This window comes from Emydura macquarii, unplaced genomic scaffold (genome assembly GCF_026122565.2).
Source record: "Emydura macquarii macquarii isolate MOO-44397 ecotype Brisbane River unplaced genomic scaffold, CSIRO-AGI_Emac_v2 contig_1483, whole genome shotgun sequence".
Classification (NCBI taxonomy): domain Eukaryota; kingdom Metazoa; phylum Chordata; order Testudines; family Chelidae; genus Emydura; species Emydura macquarii.
In genome coordinates, this window is record NW_027131620.1 from 16,155,363 (window position 1) to 16,173,973 (window position 18,611).

Consider the following 18,611-nt stretch of genomic DNA (forward strand, 5'->3'; position numbering starts at 1 on the left):
TCTAGATGCATAGTTGGTGAATGCTGAAAATATCTACCTATTGACTACTCTAGTGTCTAAAAGAAATAGAGTATGTTTTGAGAACTGGCATATATGTAGTCATAGGAGCAAATAGTGTCTATCCTCATTATCTCACCACACCGTAAAAATAGTCCCAATTTAAAATGTGTGGTCTTGAATGGCATGCAGAGTGAGGAGTGCTTTATAAGAAGTTTACTTGAGGAAACCTTATATTTCATGTATCAGTTCAAAGAAGCACCTCAACAATACAATTGCACTGCTATTTAACAGCCTCCATGCAAATGCTGGAACGGACAAGAGAATTCCCTACTGAAACTTGACTCTGAGAGGTACCCCTCAAAAACACCCCGATGCAAATTGCCAGGGGGAGGAGAGAGGCGTGTTGAGAGAGAAGCTTTCACATAGCTATTGCCATGCTATGCTTGGGTTTAGAGAGGAAATGACAGCTTATCACTTTCACAAGCACCACATTCATACAGACTTGCATTTTCAGATGTTTTTCCTTTCCAAATGGATCTGATTTTCCTGAATCCTGAATTTTTTTTAGAAGAAAAATGTAAATTTTAATCTAATTTTAGCACAACTGTCACTTGGGTTGATCCTCCTTCCTTATCATTCCCTTAGGAAATCACAAATTGACGCAAACAGCAAAAGTCATCATCAAAATCTGTGAACATGAGGTACGTGTTCCCCAGTTAACTTAATTTTTCTGGCTGTATCAATTAAAATATGAAGGACATTTTCATAGATTCATGTGTGAAGTGTAAAATGTTTTATTTAATCATAGTTTCAGTCTTTTAAATATGATAGTCTTAATCTTGCTGAAGTTCTTGCGCTGAGATGTGCATTCCTGGTTTTCATGGTGCTTTATGCAGGACAGTGCTCAGATTTCTTCTATTAGGATACTTACTATACATGAATCAAGCTTTGCTGGATCTGTGTGATTGGCAGTCTGTCATGGAAAATAGGCAGAAAAATAGAAGGCACGTGGCTCCTGTATTAAATTAATTGTATTCTAAATGAACGTTTGGAATCAGAAACACAGAAGCCCAGATTTTCAAAATGTCCATGCTTTTGTGTGGTTTAGTTACTATGACTGCATACGAAGTCATGGTAAATAAAGTGACTAGTCAGATGTGTAAATGGTCATTTGCAGTTGTATTACTGCTGTGGCAGTTCTGAAAGTCTGGGCCTGAGCATTTGGCACTGGAAAGTTAAAACTGACTTTTGTAAATATAATTTATTTGTAATTTAGCAGTTACAAATTGTCTAATGATCTGACCCTTTGTATCTATACTCACTGATTTGCACACCTCTGGGTCATCCCATCAGCGCCTCCAATTCTCATAAAGAAGATCTTAAAACTTGGTGATTCTGAATAATACAAATTAAAAGCATGGTGTCTGATCTTCTTATAATTCTCCATTTGTTTATATATTAAAAACATTTACATGAGGGTTAAAATATTTTATATCTGATTACACATGAAATGGCTTCTCTTCTTCTCGAACAAAGATTTTATTTCTGTCACTGGGACACATGTCAGTGATAAAATATAATTTAAAGAGTGATATACGATATGACATATGATGGGTAGAGAAGTATTACGTTTTACTTTAACAGTGGTTAAATTTTCATAGCTTTAGTTTAAAAAGAAGTAGATGGAGCTTAATCATGCTGATTCATCTGTCCTGAATAATACTTCATCAGAATCCTGCACTGTATCTTTCACATGTAATATGTTCTGTATGATGTTCCTTGCAATCAAATATAGGGAAGAGCAAGTGCTTATCAAAGCCATGTTGTAATGACTTGGCAAAATCTACAGAGTGATCTGTGGCTGCACATTTTCCTCCTAATGGTAGCGGGATCCCAAGCAGAATAGAATAATAATGTTTTAATCACAACTTAGATTGATTTGAACTCTGCAGTAGCTGCTCACTTTCTTGTTGCAGATGAATGAAATTGAAGTGTGTCCAGAATGTTATTTAGCTGCTTGCCAAAAACGAGAGAACTGGTTTTGTGAGCCTTGTGTAAGTTACGATTTTTATAGTTTAACACTTTCCTTAAACAAAAAAGTTACCATTAGTTGCATATGAATATATTGTTTCTTGTGCCTCTTGTTTTAAACTTGTGAGTGGTTATGGATTTGGACCAAGGGAAAGTTTAAAAAGCGGCTTATTCTGGATACTCTAATTTGAATTACTTGGTGTGCTCTTTTGCACATTCATACTCTTGATAGCGGGGGCAAATGGATTTCTCAGTTCTAGGCAACAAATCCAGAAGTTGTGGATTTTGCTAAACATACCTTAATCTTTATGAAAGATGTTTGATGGTTGTACTATGCACTGTTACAAAGGGATATGTACATTCTGATGATTTCAGACAATGTTGACATCCAGTACTGGATGATGGAAATATTTTAAAACTGACTTGTCACCTTCTTCTATTCCCCTGGCCCCCAAAGAAAATGTCCTTATTCTTGGGTCATCTGTGCTTACACATGGCACTTGGAAGCAGGGTAGGATTTTTAGTATGTGAATGTGCATTTCTGCACACATGGGCTTGAAAATGTGGGCCCAGTTTACTTTGCTATGTCCCCTTAGTAGTGTGAATGTCTTCTAATAATATTTTTAATATATCACACCAGGTATGCATAACCTATAACGGACATATATTAAAACACAGCTCCTCAAACAGAAACCAAGAGCCTGACCCTTCAAGCCCTCTGCATGCAGAATTCTCTTGGTTTTAAGGGAAATGAAAGAGTTTGCAAGACCAGGCTCATACTTAGACAGAGTGCAATAAACATATAGGACAGAGAAAGGAAAAAGAAAGATATCAGAATATCCAGTTTGAATGTATACAAGTGCTGGTGCACTGTTTCAGAAAACTGCTGCTCACACTATTTTGATGGATTTACTGTGGTTTCTCATAAGTAAATATTGTCTTAGGTTGACATTTCAGATTTTAGATTTTTTTAAAATTATAATTATCATTAATTATTATAAAGGCTCTGTTCTAATTGTTGGGATGTGCATACACCTAAAAGCTGCATAATAATGTGTAATTTGTAGAATAGTGATTAATTCATGAAAATAGTCATTGGATAATAAGCTTTTCCAGACAGGAATTATATCTTCCTTCATGTTTGGAAAGTGCCTTCTGCATTGTGAGCCTTGCAATCTAAATTATGAATAAAATAAAAAACAACCCTGTGTGTCAGAAATAGGAAAATAATACATTGCTTACAATATTTTCTCACTTTGTGCTGTGCATCTTCCTCTAGAGCAATCCCCACCCTTTGGTCTGGGCTAAACTCAAAGGCTTTCCATTCTGGCCTGCTAAAGCACTGAGGGATAAAGATGGGCAAGTCGATGCCCGTTTCTTTGGCCAACACGACAGGTAAGAATTCAGCCAAAAGATGTGTGAATTGTTACTAAATTGTTGTTGTAATAATTCTGCACTGCTGGAAGAAATTTACACTATCCTATCATTGAATGTTTGATGGTAATAATCTAAACAGTACTTAGTTTATACATTTAAAAATTCTTTTAAAAAGTCTGTAGAATGTGGATCCCATCTTTACCTGTTGCCAGAGTAGCACAGTTAGACAATCCCTTGTCTGTCTATACCAGTGGTTCTTAACCTTTCCAAACTACTGTACCCCTGAAGCCTGAGTCCCACCCCCACAGGGCTGAGGCATGTAACTTAGTTTCATGGCGCCCCTGTGGCTCCAGGCAATTGCCTTTCTTGCCACCCCCAATACCAGCTCTGCACTTGTGACCCCTCTAAACCCCCAGGTTGAGAAACACTGGTCTATACTAACCAAACTGGATCCTAGAGTCCTTTCCTAAATTTAGAAAAATTATATCATGTCTGATCTAATCTATCTAAATGTTTCTAAATTAACTTTTTGTCACATATTAAAATGAGATATTTTACATATCTATGTCCTTAGTAAATTGTTAAGATGATGGTTTTGTTTTGCAAAAAAATCATGGATGTTAGAAATGGAAAAGGCCTTTTAAGTGGCCATGTCCATTCTCTGGCCAGTGTAAGAATAAATACATCATTAGGGATGAAAAACTCAAGTTGTAAAATCTAGTATCCTTGCTTGAAAAGCCAGTTTTGCTCCGGAGGGACTTCAGATAATTCATTTTAGTTAGTCTTGTCACAGTCTACTAGATAGAGGATACAGTGACCACTTTCAGTGGGTTTAGCAAGAATTGAAAACTTGAATCTATAGGGTTATATGAGGACGTGCATTTATGTACTCTCTGTAGCTATGGAATAATGAAATCAAAGCTCCTGAAATTTTACAGTCAGCTAGGGGCTTGGTGGGTCTAGGGTTAGATAGCTACATGAAATCACTCAAAATAAAATAAAATAAATTCTCCAAAGCTCACTGTTGCACCTGTCCTGCTAGTACTTCAGAGTACACTACACAGTATACGTACAGTTTTGCTCCATAAAGAATGTGAATGCCACAATTACTAAACAGTTCTTTTTAAACACATTCTTTGACAGGCTTGTCTACGTTGTCCCTAACTCCAGTAAGCCTAGATTCGAAGATTGTTGTTTAAGGGCTCTTTTTACAGACTTACTGAATTTTCTAGAAAAGTTACTTCCAGTCAATTTTACTAGTTACATTATGGAGTCAAAAATAAGTTAGCGGTCATCTAAAACATAGATTATTTACCAAAAAAATCCTACTAACTATTCAAGATTAATTAAAGTAAGTGGGCATTAACATTTTTTTAGAAGATGCATTGTGTGCTTGTTTTGGGATGTTACGATATTAAAATAAATTAATCTGGGTTAAAAAACTATCAATGTCCAGTAAGCAATGTGGAATTTAATTTTATATCTTTCCATTTTATTTTACTGTTTTTTATATAGGGCCTGGGTTCCAATAAATAATTGCTACCTCATGTCTAAAGAAATTCCTTTTTCTGTGAAAAAGACTAAAAGCATCTTCAACAGTGCAATGCAAGAGATGGAGGTTTATGTTGAGAACATTCGTAGAAAGTTTGGAGTATTTAATTACGCACCTTTCCGGACACCATATACTCCCAACAACCAATACCAAATGTTATTAGACCCTGCGAACCCAGCAGCTGGAACTGCAAAAACAGACAAACAAGAGAAAATCAAACTAAACTTCGACATGACAGCATCACCCAAAATTCTAATGAGCAAATCTATGCTGAGTAACACTGGTCGAAGGATTTCCTTGACAGATATGCCACGGTCACCAATGAGTACAAATTCATCAGTTCACACTGGATCCGATATTGAACAGGATGCAGAGAAAAAAGCAACCTCCAGTCATTGTAGTGCAAGTGAAGAGTCCATGGACTTCATTGACAAGAGTACAGGTAAAAACTGGAGAAGGAGGGATGGATGCTGCATTTAGTTTAACACAATTTTTTTACTAAGTGTAATTAATAAAGACAAGCTTTTTCATCTGGCAGTTTACATGGAAGTTGTTGAGGAAGGGAGCAGTTTAGTTTCATTTGTCATAAGGCACAGAAAAGAATTAACGGTCTTAAACTGCATCAGGGAACATTTAGTTTAAATAGCAGGATATTTTTGTAACTGTCAGAATGAGAGTTTTTGCAGTCATCATTACTGGAGATAGTCAAACTGAGACTTGATAGCAATTCTTAGGACAAATCCAAGAATAGTAAGCTCTATACTACTGTGTGCCTGATTCACCATTGCATTGCTCCATTGAAGTCAATGGAGTTACACCAGTGTAAACCCCTACAGTGTCAGGAGGCAGACTAGATAAGCGGAAACATGGTCTAGTGGTTAAAGCACAGGATTGGGAGTTAGCAGGTCTTTATTCTGTTCCGAGTTGTGCCATAGAGTTGAGCAAATCACTTAACCTGGATTATTTTCTTCCATAAAATGGAGAAGATTGCATCTATCTCATAGAAATGTTGTAAAGATTGATTAGTTAATGATTGTAAAGTTCTTTGAGATTCTTGGAAAAAAGTTACTGTAAATGGAAGATGGGGGGAGGAAGGTAGAGAAGGTCCCCTTCAACTCTATTGAGTCTGCTGCTCAGTCACAACTTCTGGATATGAATTTCTCTATTTTTCTTATATGCTGTTATAATAATAAACTCAAGGTAAACTTTCTGGTCCTGCCTAGTAGCTGGTATTGTATAGATAATAAGTGTGAATGTGATTGGAATACAACTTGTTTAACATGAACTATTTTATCTTTTAATTTTTGTACAATTTTTTTTTCAATATACCAGTTCAGTGTCCAGCAAAAATCATCTTTACACCAAAGCAGCTTCCGTTGCAGCCGTTAGCTACGATTTTCAGAAGTGAATGGTGGTTTTGGGTGCCAGTATTTGTGTCACCAAATTGAGACACCTTGAAAAGTTCCTGCTTTTCAGAGGGTACCATCTTAAAAATCATTTAAGTACTGGCACTAATACTAGGTGTAATTTCAATAGAGCTAATAACTTATGTTTTTAAGGGTAGGTGAAATGACATATCTAAATGATATTCAAAGAGCAATATAAAGGATTTCATATAAAATTTGGAAACTGGAAAAACTAGTTTAGGTAACACAGCTTCAGGTATAATAGTAAAATGGAGTGAGTCCTCAAATGTTCATCTTAAACACAAAACTTAATTTAAAAAAACCTACCATTTGTTCTTCTAAGCCCTGGTCTACACTTACCTGGAGATTCGGCGGCAGTCGACGGGAGTTACGCAAACTACTCAGAGTAGCTTGCGAAACTCACGTTGACTGCTCTGCTTCCCTTCTGTGCGCTGTCTACACTGCGCTGTTCCCGTCGATGCAGCGCTACGCTACTTGAGGGGGTGGTTTACCAGCGTCGGCTTCCTGATTGATTGAGCGGGTCTACACTGACTGCTCAATCGATCCAGAAAGATCGAACTGGCGGTGGCGAATTTGCCGCCGTCAGTATAGACATGGCCTTAGTCAAAAGAGGAACCAAGGGTATGGGAAATAAATTGATAAATGCATGAAATATTTTTACCTTGTCCTTGGATTGTTTACATTTCTGAGTTGCTCTTCTGCTTCACTGTAGAGGTTTTTATCTTGGATAGACATTTGAGAGTTCCATTTCCTACAAAATAATTTCTTCCGAAGCTGTAAAAACCTTTCTTAAACCAGTTAGTGTCTGTGTTTTTATGCAATATTGAATGTTGTCAAAGGGATGCAACATTTTCAGTGTCTGTGATTGCACCAATAATATTACACCTTTCTCAATCCTGTGTTGTTTAGTGATGAACTCTAGTAGAACATCTGCTAGACCATGTCATGGTCGGAAGGAGAAGCTTCTTGTACTAGCTTCCTTTTGCTTTAGAGAGCAGAGCTGCTGATAGCAGAATCATGCTTGGTACTCATTGGTAGAGTGTTCATCATCTTGTGAATTGCCATTCTTCTTCAAAGCCCCTGACTGTAAGGAATTGTAATGTGCGTCCTGTTTATTTCTCTTTATTTGGAAAAACAAAAAAAATGAACTTAGGTCTGTGGTGTGTGTTTCTATTTAACCATCACTTTTTTAAAAAATTGTTGTGAAATATTTATGTATTGTGGAATACAATATGTAGCCACTGTATAAGTGACATTGAGTCACAGTCTTTCTTCCATTGATTTAGTGAGATTAAGTTTGGGCCATTTATTCGTGACTCTGCCAGTATGGAGATACAGTGTCAGAAACAATAAGCCAATTTCCAACCTGCTTTAAGCACTTCAAGAGGAAATTTTTAATTATTGAACAGAATGTTTACTATATAATAGGGATGGGCAAACTTACTAACCTCCCCCAAGACTCCACTCCCTGCTGGGCAGAATCCTCTAGCCCCACCATCCTGCTGCAGGGCAGAAGTTGAAGCTCCCCACCCCAGTCTGGGAGGTTGAGAAGAGGGGAAGGGGTGGCGGCCAGCCACACTATAACTGTAAGAGAATCATAGTTAGGCCATCCCTGCTATATAAACTCTTTACTGTTATGCTCTGCTCTTCCTGTATAATCAGCAGAGTTAAAGCATTCAGAAGCATAAACAGAAGTCCAGTTTTTTAATTCATTAATGTTGCATAACTCCACCTGATCACTTGATGGCTTCAGACCTGATACGTTAAGCTATATTTATGTACATGTTAAGTGTCCTATAGTCGCTGGGCACTTAAAGGCTAAATATCATAGGGTAACAGAAGACTTCTTTCTCTTGTTCTACTTTATACAGAGGCCACATCAAATCTTTAGTTGCCTTTGAATGGGGGGATCCAGGTACAATACAGTTCCAGTTTGTAGAGTAAACAGACTCAAGTGTTTAGAACCATCCCAGATTTAAATGGCTGGAAAATTGTCAGGGATCTTTCTGCACTATAAAAGAATATGATGCTATCCCTGGTTATATGCTATATAAAGTAGACAAAGTCTTATATAATAACATTTGTCTGTTTTACAAAGTCAGTGTGATAGAACATGTATTAGAAAAAGAGAGAAAAGGATTTTGCAAGATATTCTCTAATGCCATAAAGTTAGTGAAAGTCCACCATACACCTGAGCAGTAAACTATATAGCAGTTGAATAAAAAATCTATATAGCCTCTTCCACCTTGGCACAAACTTCCCCTAAGAAGGGGAGGTCATTGGAGGCCTCTGAGAGAGCTCCCAAAAAGAGGAGTACAGACTTGCACCTGAAGCAATCTTTTCTGAAAAAGCCCAGCTCCCCTACAAAGTTTACAGTTTCTGAAGACTCGACCCCTCAGTTCAGCACCGTTGAATCAAAGGATTCCTCCTCTGGTTCTGGTAGAGCTGGAAGGCTGTGGAGCTCAAGTGAGAGAAATGGCTCTGACAGGGTTTCAGTACCCTCTATCAGGGACAAGGAGGACAAATATAAGCAGCCCAATCTAGTACCATCAAGCTCAGTCGTGTCATTGGCACCTACCTATTTGACTCTCTTGGTCCCGAGCAAGCAACAGCGCCAGACTTCATTGGCATTTATGTCGATATGGCCGCCATCGACAGTACTGTCAGCTTCGGCTACCACATCCCTATACAGTACCGAAAAGTTTAGATAGGTGAGGGTCCTGTCCATAACAGATGAGCCATAATTCCCCCTCCTGGTGAGTACTGAGTGTTTTTCAGTACTGCAAGACTCTCCACCCTTTTCTATGCGGACGTCTCCATTGCATGATGTTGAGGAGGATGAAGGGGACTTCCAGTCTCTTATATTTCAGTCCAGGATTCCCCATCTTATCCTGTCCAGAACCCATTCTTTGACAGTCACAGGGAAAATCGCGATCATCATCAAGGATGGTGGAACCAATTTTGCATGCCACCCCACTCCCATATGTCCTTCCCATCCCTTGCAGGAGGCCAAGGCTGATAAATGAGCCACCTCTCAAACATCCATTTCATCCTCATCTCCAGATGAAACAATTATACCTCCATCACTTTTCAAGCCTGACAATTTTCAGGAATTTCAAGACCTCAAAAAGAGGGTAGCTGGTTCTCTTCATATTATACTTGAAGAGGTGAGGGATTCACAACAAGCTGTTGGATAGTCTGTGGTCAGCAACACCCTCCAGGGTGGCATTACTCATCAACAAGGCACTCCTGGATCCCACTAAGACTATTCCACCAACATGTAAAAGGGTGGATAAAAAGTATCCTGTTCCTCCTAAGGATTCTGATTTCTTCTTCTCCCATCCTCCACCTAACTCCCTAGTAGTGGATGTGGTAAATGAGTGGAACACGAAGCAGTTCTCCTGGTCTGCTCCACGTGACAAGGACCAAAAGAGACAGGATCTATTTGGATGGAAGTAATATACACAATGATCCAGTAATATGTGCCTGTGTGACAACAGAAGATGGAGTTGCATATCTTTCAGAAACAATAGATACATCAGAAAATGCCCACCCAACAGAATATTTAAAAGAAGTGGCAGTGAAAGCTGTAATCAACTGTGAACAAAAATTCAACTGTCACGTGCGTAGTTTTGTCACAGACAATGTTGCAAACATTGCAAAGATGAGAAGATACTTAGAAGAAGAAATGGAAGGATGCTCCTTAATAACATATGGCTGCAGTGCCCATTTAATGCATCTTTTAGCCAAAGACTTAAGTACGTCTTCTCTAGGAATAAAAGAAAATGTTGTTGAAGTCGCAAAAGACTTCCGTAACAACCATTTTGCTTCAGCTTTCACTGAAGAGAGCAGGAGGATCCAAACTAATTCTCCCTCAAGATGTTTGATGCAATTCTGTGGTTGATTGTTTTGAACAATTTATTAAGAACTGGCCTGTTCTCATAAAATGTTGTGCAGAAAACCGTGATAAAATAGATGGAAGTATCTCATCCAAAGTATCTAACGTTGCATTAAAGAGGAATGTAGAGGATATGCTCCGTATACTGAAGCCTATATCCTTAGCCTTAAACAAACTTCAGAGAAATTGTTGCTGCATTGCTGATGCTGTCGAAATTTGGAAGGCACTTCAAGAGACATTGAAGAAAGAAATACCTCACCAGAAAGTTAAACTGCAGGCAATAAAGAAGAAAATGGATCAAGCACTAACTCCACCTCATTTTCTTGTGAACATTCTCGACCCTAGATGTAAAGGTAGACGCCTAACTTCTGAAGAAGATGCTGCTGCCATGGCATGGGCATCTCAAAATCACTCCTCAGTTATGCCAGTCATAATACATTTCAGGGCTGGAGCAGAACCATTTAAACAGTACATGTTTATTGATGATGTTTTGAACAAAGTCACTCCCCTGAATTGGTGGAAATCCTTAGCCAGGCACCTTGAAACAGAGTTCCTTCAGCTACTAAGACAACTTTTCACAACAGTAGTTTCCTCTGCAGGCACAGAGAGAATATTTTCATTGTTTGGTATTATTCACTGAAAGCTAAGAAATCAACTGGGAGTTGAAGAAGCAGGAAAACTCATATTTCTGTTTCAGTCTATGAATAAAAATGACAGTGGAAGTGGGGAAGATGAGAGCTAGTTGTAGAATTTTTAAGGTCAGTGTACATTTATTTTTGTGGTGACTTGTCTGTTAGAGTTAATAAAATTTGAAAATTAAAAAAAAAAAAGAAGTTTAAGGTCACTGGCAACTCAGAAGACTGCTGCAATTGCAAATGAGAAACATTTATGTCACATTTTAGATTTAGTTTAATAAAATATAAGTGCTATTGTGTTTGTGTGTGTGTGTGATTTAGTTCTTTCCGTTCCTAATGTACTGCTGCTGCATCTGCAGCTTGACACAGGTAATGAATATTATGTACTATTTCCTAAATTAATAAAAATCAAATTATCTAATAAATTACACAAAGTATACCTTCCTAGATGTTGTAAAATGCTGTATTGAGTTGTAAATTAACATGTTTTAGAGATCAGATTAGCACCATTATTTAAGAAATATGTTAAGAAGTATCAGTGGGAAACTTTATTTAAATCAGTAATTTTCTCGGTGATTTAAATCAATGATTTAAATTGCCTTGATGTAAATCAATCCATCCTGCTAAGCAGCAGTTTTGATAGGCAGTCAAGAGTTCAAATCCTCCTACATCTCTGTTTTATAGCTGCGCCCATTTGTCCACCACCCTCCTTTTAGGGACCGCCTTTCCTATTTCCAACATGCCTGGAGGTGGAGTACTACAGACAAGTGGGTCATAGAGGTCATAACATCCGGCTGTCACTCCAATCCTTCAGCTCCCTTCACGAGCTTGTATTAAAACAGGAACTCTCTCCTTTGGTTAGGAGCAATAGAGCCGGTCCCTTTCCCTCACGGGGATGTGAGGGGTTTTACTCGAAGTATATCCTCGTACCAAAGAAAGACAGAAGGTGGAGACTGATCTTAGATATAATACTTCTAAACAAGTTTGTAAATTGTCAGAAGTTCAGGATGGTGACTCTGGCAGCTAATTTCTTCACAGGAGAAGGAGGATTGGTTTTTGGCCTCGACCTACAAGATGCCTGTTTACCTATAACCATTCACTCTTTGGACAGGAAATATCTACAATTCACTATATGCCAGGATAATTTCCAATACCGAGTACTTCCCTTTTGTTCTCTCCTCTGCCCCAAGGGTGTTCTTCAAGGTTCTGGCAGTAGTAGCTGCTTACCTCTGAGAGGAGGCTATTCTGGTCTTCCAGTACCTAGATGACTGGTTGCTCAAAGGGCATCATAGAAAGCAGTGCTATCTTCCACCAAGATGGCCCTTGTTCTGTTCCAAGAGTTGTCTTCAGCTAAATGTAATGAAATCCATGTTAACCATCATAAGGAAGATAGTTTATAGTGTCTTCTTTAGACTCAAAGCAGCAGCCAGAGCCTACATTCCTTTAGATAGGTTCTTAACCTGTCCGGTTTGGTACAGATGATTAAAGGGAGTCCTTGGACTACTGTAAGGAAATGTCTTCAGTGCCTGGGACACATGGCAACTTGCACTTTGTGACCAGTCACTCAAGGCTGTGTCTCCACTTCTTTCAGGGTTGGCTCAGAACAACATATTCTTCAGTCAAAGACACCTTGGACAGACAGGTGACAGTACTCCCTGGATTGGTTGAAAGATCAACTCAACATCTATGTGGGCATTCCCTTCTTTTGCCCAACTTTATCACTAACTTCAACACCAGACACATTGCTGTTGGGATGGGGGGCTCATCTCAATACGCTCATGATTCAGGGCAGATGGACAACTCAAGAAACCAATCTTCACTTTGGAGCTCATGGTCTGCTTCCATTTCCTACCTGTCTTCAGGGGCAAATCAATCAGGAATGATGGACAAGGTGTCCTGCATGTTCTGTATCAAGAAGTAGGGAGGCGCAAGATCTCCCTTTTCTGTGCACCAAAGCCATGAAGCTGTATAACTGGTGCATAGCTCATCAGATCCAAATTTTAGTAGTCTACCTCCCAGTCATTCAGAACACCACAGCCAGTGTTCTCAGCAAACACTTCTCACAGGACTGCAAGTGGGAGCTAGACTCTCAAATCCTCCACAACATATTTCAAAGATGGGGTCTACCAGAGGTGGATCTCTTTGCCATCTCCAGGAACAAGAAATGCCATCTTTTTCTGCTCAAGAGGGGATCTGAGCCACCACTCTTTGAGGGATGCCTTTCTTCTGTCCTGGGAGAAGAATCTCCTCTGTGCATTTCCTCCAACTCCACTGATACTGAGAGAGATGAAGAAAATCAGACAGGACAGGGCTAGGGTGATCTTTTTAGTACCAACCTGGCAGAGACAAGCTTGGTACCCTTACCTGCTTCACCTATGCATCAATCCACCACTCAAGCTCCTGACCACTACTTATCTCCTTTCACAGGATGTGGGTCACGTACTTCACCACAATCTAGTGGCTTTCCTCCTTCCTTCCTGGGTAGTTCTTTGATGGTTTGCAGGGTTAAAATCTTTCTGCTCTGTGGAAGTACAACAAGTATTATTGAATAGTAGGAAGAAGTCAACCCGTACTACTTACTTGCCTGCAGAAACGGAAGAGATTGTCCCATTGAAACTGTTATTGTCGCGTCTTACCTGAATCTGTGCTGCTTTATTCATCCTGGGTTATCTGCTGGATCTGAAGAAATCAGGGTTATAAATTAGTTCAATTAAGGTCCATTTATCCTTAATATCAGCCTTTCATCCAGCTATAGAGGGTTTTCCATATTTGCTTATCCTGTGTTGTCTAGGTTTACTAAGGGTTTGAGGAAATCTCTAATTCCAGACTAGAAACCCCATCCTGACCTGGACCTCAACCTGGTACTCATTACCTTATGAATTATCCATTTGAATCTTTAGCAACCTGTTTTTTTACTCCATTTATCTATGAAGACGACCTTTTTAATAACCATCACATCAGCCCATAGAGTTGGGAAGATTGGTGCCCTGATGTCAAATCCCAACTTTACAATATTCTTCAAGGATACATTTTCTTTACATCCAGTCCTAAATTCTTACCTAAGGGTCTCTGGGAGTTCCATCTTAACCAATCTAATCATCTACCAGTGTTTTTCCTGAAGCCATGTAACTCTCTGCAGGAGTCTTGTTTTCATACCCTGAATGTTAGTAGGGCTCTGGCCTTCTACTTTGATAGGACCAAGCAATTTCAGAGATCACCTTGTCTGTTCATCTCCTTTGTGGATAGATCCAAGATTTCTACTCAAAGACTATCAATATGAATATCTGGATGTATTATCACATTTTATTAGACTGCAGGTATTCATCCTCTTCAGATGGTGATAGCACATTCTACCAGGTCACAAGCAACATCCACGGCATTTCTTAAGAATGTACTAGTGTCTGAAATATATAGGGTCGCTACATGGGCTTCAGTACATACATTTTTGAAGCCCGACACTTTTTAATCCATGCCGTCAGATTTGATGCGGCTCTGGATACTGCAGTACCATCTTCATTTCTGGACTCTGTTTCAAAGATTCCTCCTTTATCTGGGGAAACTTCTCCAGAAGTCACTTGAAGTGGAGCACCCCCAGGGACACCACTTGAAGAAGAAGAAGAGGTTGTTCACCTTGTGCAGTAACTGCCATTCTTCAAGATGCGTGTCCCTATGCGTGCTCCACTACCCACCCTTCCTTCCCCTCTGTTTCAGACTGTTCTCTGTGGAGGTTGTTCAGATGGAGTGGGAACTGAGGGAAGTTCACCTGTGCATCCTTGTGTAGCCTTGGCATCTGTCATGAGGAGGCCTATGGCGCATGTGTGGGCCATATGGGCACTGCTAGTGGAAAAATCTTTGATCAGGGGCTGAGAGGTGTGTATGTACCTGAAATGGAGCACCATAAAGGGAGACACATCTCAAAGAACTGCAGTTACTGCACAAGGTGAGTAACCTCTTTTTCACAACCAACCTGAACAAATACAGAAGATTTTGCTACAGGGTGGGTCGCAGCCAAGGTTCCATAAAATCATAGAAGTGTAAGGCTGGAAGGGACCTTGAGAACTCATCAGATCCAGTCCCCTGCGCTGTGGCAGCACCAAGTAAACCTAGACCATTCCTGACAGTTTGTCCAACTTGTTTTTAAAAATCTCCAATGATAGGGATTCCATAACATCTGTTGGAAGTCTACTCCAGAGAGGTAGAAAGCATTAACTAATATCTAACTGAAATCTCCCTTGCTGCAGATTAAGCCCATTACTCCTTGTCCTACCTTCAGTGAACATGCAGATCAGTTGATCACCATCCCTTTTATAACATCCCTTAACATATTGGAGAACTGTAAACAAGTCCCCTTCAGTCTTCTTTTCTGAAGACTAAACTTGCCCATTTTTTTAACCTTTTCTCATAAGTCAGGTTTTCTAAACCTTACATTACTTTTGCTGCTCTCCTGGACTCCCCAAATCTTTCCTAAAGTATGGTGCCCAGAATTAGACACATGACTCCAGCTCAGGTCTCACCGAGACAGATTGCAGAGTAGAGCAGGACAATTATCTCTTGTCTTATATGTTACACCCTTGTTAATACGGCCCAGAATGATGTGCACCTTTTTCGTAGCTGCATCACATATGTTGACTCTCCACTGTAACCCTAGATCCTTTCCAGCAGTACTATCACTTAGCCAATTGTTCCCCATGTTGTAGTTGTGCATTTGATTTTTCCTTCCTAAATAAAGTACTTTGCACTTGTCTTTATTGAATTTCATCTTGTTGATTTCAGTCCAATTTTCCAATTTTTTCAGGGTCATTTTGAATTCTAATCCTGAGCTCCAAAGTGGTTGCAACCCCTCCCAGTTTGGTGTCATCCACAAATTTTATAATATATTCTCCACTCCATTATCCAAGTCTGAACTGAAAATATAGAATAGGACTGAACCCAGGACTAAATTACTAAAATACTTCCTTTTCCCTAAGCTTTACTGGTCCATCATTGCAGCATATAGAAAAACTAGGTTTGACCTAACAACTGTTAAATACTTTACTTAATTCCCTTTTCTTGGCATGGCTACATTCCTTTTCCCTGTTCCATGTTTTAAATGTTAATTTCTGTAATATTTACCACATCCTTAAACTTGGTTGCTGCCTCACTCTTGAAACAAAAGTTTTGATTAAAATTTAAATGACTTATTTCTGAGACAAAAATTCAGGTGATCTACTTGAAGGCTCTAACACAGGAATGTTTCCATTTGAATGCCCTTGGATGGATCTCACTCTTTGCCATGGATATTTGATGTAATGGAGTGACAGGGCTAAAATAACTTGTAATGTGTCTAAAATACTAAATGTGTGTCTAATAATGGTCATACATAACAAAGCAATTAAATAAACATGATTGTACCGTAACATACATTCTCTCCCTGTTTTCTGCCTTTTAGGAATGTCAGAATACTCTATATTTCTTGAGGACAAGTTATGAAATACACCCTTACTAATATTCAATACTGAGACTAAGAGCTTATCTACACATACTGCGGATGCTCTATGCTGATGGGATAGAGCTCTTCCATCTCCCATCAGCATAATAAAACTACCTCCACAAGTGGTGGTAGCTATCTCAGTGGTAGAAGCTTCTCCTGGTGACATAACGCTGTCCACATCGACTCTTACGTTGGTGTAACTTACGTCACTCTAGGGGATGGTTTATTCACACCCCACTGAGTGATATAAATTATGCCAACATAAGCTGTAGTGTAGACATAGCTTAAGTGGTACATTTTTAAAGCATTAAGCAGAGATTTAATCAGGCATCTCTCATTGAGAATATTGAGTCTCATAGGTAGGGAAAGGAAATATGTATAAGATGTAATCTGTCACCCCACCTCCAAAAAGTGATGTTTTTTGAAACATTTAATTCACAGGTAGATTGAAGCCTCTTAAAGCATGCAATATCCACATACACTAGAGATATATATGGGACTGTCTTGTTACCTTGTGCAAGGGGAATTGATCTGCTACTGCTGTGCTTTTTGATGTGAATTGTGCTTTTTATTCTCCTATAGTGTACCTAGAGCCTGGACTAGGCATCTTTTTATGCTTGGATCTAAATAAATAAAATAAAATAGATGCCAATTCAGTTTGTCAGGTTCTTATTAATATCTCAAATACACTGAATCTTGATATCTAGAAACCCCAATAACTTGTATTATTGTTTATGTTGTCAGAGCCAAAATAATTATTTGATTTAACTAAATTGAATCACAAGTAACTGATTTATTTTAGGATTTCTTATTTAATAAGCTAAGTGAAAAGGTTGTTATAGCTTTAATAGAAGTACAACTTGCACTGGAAGCAATTAAAAACTTCTCCCTGCCCCTACTGATGTTACTTGAAATGAAAAGCCATTTCAAGACCCCTTGCTTTATTTTTATTCATTTTATTTTTAAATCTGTCTACCAATTCTGTACTTTTTCAGCTTCTCCAGTACCAACAAGGACGGGCCAAGCAGGGAGCTTATCAGGCAGCCCAAAACCTTTCTCTCCTCAAGCCTCAACACCTATTGCTGCTAAGCAAGAAAGAACTGCCACTCCAGGAAGCATTCTGAATCTTAACCTTGGTTAGTTCTAACTTTTGAAAGTCTAATACCGGTATAATAATATAAATTACAGTGGAATGGGTATGAGAGAGTAGCAAATTGCATATATGTCGATTTTAAGTGAACATAGCACTGAAGCACATGTCACTATTGTTTCTTCAGCAAAGCTTGCTATATTGTTTGTAAAGCTGGAAATGAAAGATACATTTAAAAAAAACTTTTTTTACTGATGAAAGGTAATATTTAATGGATATTTAGCTGGACTCTCTTAAGGCTAAATAAGCCCTTATTAGTGCCAACGCTGTCAGTGCTGAGCATCTCTTCTATAGTACTGGAGCAGTTTATTGCAACTATAGCATATTTAAGCCAAACAGACAATTAATCATAAGAAATAGTTTCTGTAGTAATGGAATAGTATGTGTGCTTAAAGGTGAGTCATTAGCTGGAGTGCAGTAAAATTACTGAAGCCAGAAGGATTTGATTCTTAGAAGGTTTGGTTAAGTGTTATGTAGGGAGTTTAAAATGAAATCCTTGGTTGCCTGTAGTTCTTGTTGATAAACAGGTGGAATTTAAAATCTGACATAGTGTTTTCTCATTGACATTTTAACATAGTGTGGCAAACGGTCGGCTCCCCTCTAGTGGGTCCCACACTTCTACTGTTCGTAGTGGATCAGGGTGTCTCCAGTACCCGCCTTCCCTGAGGAGCAGGGTAGGGACCCGGGCCCACGCGCTCCTCCGGGTCCCAGCCCAAGGGCCCTATGAGCAGCAGCTATGTGCTGCTGGCACCGAGTTCCTAGCTGAGCTGTCTTCCCCTGGGCCAATCTTCCCCCCTCCTTCTGGCTCCTTGAGCCGGGTACCTTTCTTTGTCCACTCTGATCTGTTCCTCCACGTGGGTCAGCACTCCTTATCCTATCCACTCCACAGCACGGCACTCCCACTCCTCCAACTTGCACCCTGACTGTTTGGGGGGCGGAGGGCTTTTATGAAGCACCTGGCTGGTCCTTCATTGGCCCCAGCTGCCCCTAATTGCCCCTAATGGCACTTAGTTAGTCCGCAGGGAACAGAGCCCTGAGCATTCTTGGGCTCACATACCTCCCTTCTACCAC

At 39.3% G+C, this 18,611-nt stretch overlaps 1 protein-coding gene across 8 annotated transcripts in view; it reads left to right on the forward strand.

The window, feature by feature from the left end:
- ZMYND8 (zinc finger MYND-type containing 8) overlaps positions 1 to 18,611 on the forward strand; it is a 113,117-nt gene that overhangs the window by 60,149 nt on the left and 34,357 nt on the right. For 7 of the 8 annotated variants that reach the window (XM_067554321.1, XM_067554322.1, XM_067554317.1 and 4 more), the window contains 5 exons: positions 646 to 701; positions 1,977 to 2,054; positions 3,311 to 3,426; positions 4,924 to 5,402; positions 17,386 to 17,526. In XM_067554321.1, the coding sequence (XP_067410422.1) occupies positions 646 to 701; positions 1,977 to 2,054; positions 3,311 to 3,426; positions 4,924 to 5,402; positions 17,386 to 17,526 (870 nt within the window). The remainder of the gene's footprint in view (positions 1 to 645; positions 702 to 1,976; positions 2,055 to 3,310; positions 3,427 to 4,923; positions 5,403 to 17,385; positions 17,527 to 18,611) is intronic. The other variant, XM_067554318.1, reaches the window with a different exon arrangement.